Below are 3,218 nucleotides of genomic sequence, written 5' to 3' on the forward strand. Positions count from 1 at the left end.
TATTACTGACATATTTTCATTTATAATTATTATTAATACATAGATTATATTTAATTTTGTTTTTATTTTCTACAGCTATGGTCTCCTTGGTCCAAGCAGTTGTGGTAAGACAACTCTACTAAATTGCATATTAGCTGTTAAAAGGTTGGATTCTGGCTTCATCAATTTGAAAGTGAGGTGCAGCAAAGAAATAGGATACATGCCACAGGTAGCTAACACATTTAATATAAATCTGTAATCAGTTACATAGCTATTTGTTACAACAAGCAGAATTAATGCCACAGCTTACTACTGCAGTATGTTACGACAAATAGAAAACCTGCCTCAGTGAAGCTGTAGCTACAAACGTCAAATATATTATCGAAGCAAACAGTACAATCTTACTTAACCGACAAATATTAAATGAGCAAATTGTATTCTTAATACAAAAAAATCATTTGAAGAACCCAAAATAAAGAATTAAGGTGGAAATGATGGACAGCTAAATTTGTTCTATAAATACTTCTTAATTAAGAAAACATAAGGCTTCTTTCAACGAACGGATTCACGGGCGCTGGCTGAATATGGTTTTCCATTCCAGGCACTGTACCGTGTATGCGTCCGCCAATTTGTCACTGGTAACCTGATAAGCAATATGATAACGATCCCCTTCCGTTCTGTTTCCGAGGACCACTTCAAGCGCAAAGATTGTCACCGGACCGTTATCCACTGGAGGGTGGATACGGAAGAACGTTTTGGCCCAATATTTATTCCTACCCTCAGGTTTGCTATCATGACTTTTAAACTCAGTTTAAGAAAGGAATCGAAGACGCCTAATTGCCAAGTGGTGCTTATACTTTTATTTACCACATTTTGATATACGAGGGCTTATCCAACAAGTTACCATCCTATTCTAACCTGAGTGAAAGGTCGCGTTTGTATTTTGTGTGGTTGTACAAATAAAAGTAAATCCGCCCAGGCCGGAATCAAACCGGCACCGCTGCAGACAAGGTTGCTAAGATGACACCTACAACGACCTCCTGTGGAACTTGCTCCATTGTATAAGGTATTGAGTTAGTATTTGCGATCACTATGCGAACTCATTAAACAAAAATATGTTAAATATCTTGAGATTTATCCTATAGGAGGGGGCCTGTAAGAAAGAATTTTAATTATTGAAAACATATACTTTGCCTCTGATCCAAGATTTCCACAACGGTCCAGGATAAATGCAAGAGGAATAGGTAGCAAAAGAGGATACATACAACTTATTGACCCTAACATTCCCTTTCGTATTACTCCTTAAGGTAGAGTCAGAATATCAATTAATACCTCGGTTTTTTTTCGTGATCTCACATAACTTTATTTAGAGTTTTATATCCATGTTATGGTAATTTCGTGATCTCACATAACTTTATTTAGAGTTTTATATCCATGTTATGGTATAGTTTGAATAGTGAATTTCTCGGATGACATCCTAAGTAACGGATCGACAGGATTAAGTGGGGTATTATTAAAGGATACTGTGGGGCAAGAGGTCATGGGTTTACGACGAAGGTGGTGATGTAGGATTGGAGGGTTTGGGATATAATGTAAAGATCATTGTTCAATGACAATATAGACATGTGTCATTGGCATACGTGGTGAGAATAGTATGAGGATGGGTTGGAATGTCAGCTGTAAAAACTGTAAATGGGATAGGACCTAGGATACTACCCTGAGGTACGCCAGCAGATGACGGAATAGGGGTGAATAAGGGCTGTTGTGATTTACGTGAAATAATGAAATGAAATAGATAAGAATGGATAATGAGGAAGTATGTAATGGTTTTTACGGATCTAGCTACTAATTTAAATTCCGAAATTAAATCACAGTGTTATGCTACAGTATCAATGTCGTTTTGCAATAGAAATTTATGGTAATGAACTGTTAGGAGCCACAAAGAGTTGAATGAACCCCAATTACCGAAATCTACAAAACATAGCACACCGAGGTACAAGCCTATCTAGATGGCTTTTGAATTTATATTTGTTATAGCTAGATAATGAACTTTTAACTTTTTCTATGTTCCTTGTCAAAGTAATGTCAAATAATGCAAACTTTCTTATTCACTTCTTTATCGAAGGTATAGTTTTTGAGAGCATTGACCAACTTGTTGAAATACTGGTTAGGTGAGAGAAGTTACATCAGAGCTGAGTATTCCCTACGACACCTCAACTACCGGTTTCAAGGCCCACAAAGGTGCTTGTTCTAGATCGTTCGAAAATAGTAAAAACAAATTTAGCTAAGTAGTCCAATCATCTAAAGTTTCAAAAAGGATCTTATGAGGAAAAAATAGTAACCTTTATTTTCTCAACGATTATCTATGTTTTGGGGATGTAGGATTCCAATATCGTTTTCTATCTCTTCGGTCGCGGGTTTAATAACTAAAATAGAAAACAAGGTGAAAATGTATTCATTTGCTCGCTTTTAATGGGAAAACTATCCATTTTTTGATGATCAAGGTTATACTTAATAAAAGCGGACAAAATTTCAACAAAAATGATATAGATGAAATTTCATTTTCGGCCTGCATTCGTTCTCACCAGAACGCGCTTAATAAAAAGCATTTTTCGGTTATCTATGAAATACCATTCCCTAGAGTACTCGTCTTCCATAAATGCTTAGTTTTCTAGCTATGAATGAAAAACTGAAAACACTTTCAACATTTTTGTTTATTTTTATATTTCATCGAAAAGTAGGCGAGGTGGCAAACCAGAAATCCGATTGGAGCACTCGACCAATCAGTTTATATTTTCGTTTTAAAAGCCTTCGCCGACTGGACTGAAGTTGCTAGCTGCTGAGCACCTTGACAACACCACGTGACAGCTCGTGCCGTGAATGCAGATCGGACAGTTCATCAGTAGTCAGGAGGACCATCTCTTTAACTTGTAGCAGTCTTCTACTATTGAGACATGAATCGATAAATATTAAAAGAAGCAGCTAATATCAAATCCAACTTCTTATTGATTCTCCTTTAATTTGGTTTCAATGTTTTTTTTTTTTTGTTTATGCTGGTGCTTTTTTTAAATCACTAAACTGCAATTCCTCGTAACTAAAAAGCATTACCAGCTGAAGCGATGAAACGTAAAATGTTAATGATTACAATTTGTCTTCTTGTTCAATCTTAATATCGTCTTTATTTTCACTGCCCAGAGGTCCGTAACGTCACCTTTATTTTCACTGCCCAGAGGTCCGTA

General features: G+C 36.1%; 1 protein-coding gene across 3 annotated transcripts in view; it reads left to right on the forward strand.

The window, feature by feature from the left end:
• The window catches only part of LOC106688233 (ABC transporter G family member 20), a 36,464-nt gene that overhangs the window by 14,950 nt on the left and 18,296 nt on the right, over window positions 1–3,218 (forward strand). For all 3 annotated transcript variants that reach the window (XM_067052816.1, XM_067052817.1, XM_067052818.1), the window contains exon 3: window positions 76–208. In XM_067052816.1, coding sequence (XP_066908917.1) covers window positions 76–208 — 133 coding nt within the window. The remainder of the gene's footprint in view (window positions 1–75; window positions 209–3,218) is intronic.

The sequence above is a fragment of the Halyomorpha halys genome, unplaced genomic scaffold (assembly GCF_000696795.3).
Source record: "Halyomorpha halys isolate HHAL.00 unplaced genomic scaffold, Hhal_1.1 Scaffold1087.1, whole genome shotgun sequence".
In the NCBI taxonomy this organism is placed as follows: domain Eukaryota; kingdom Metazoa; phylum Arthropoda; class Insecta; order Hemiptera; family Pentatomidae; genus Halyomorpha; species Halyomorpha halys.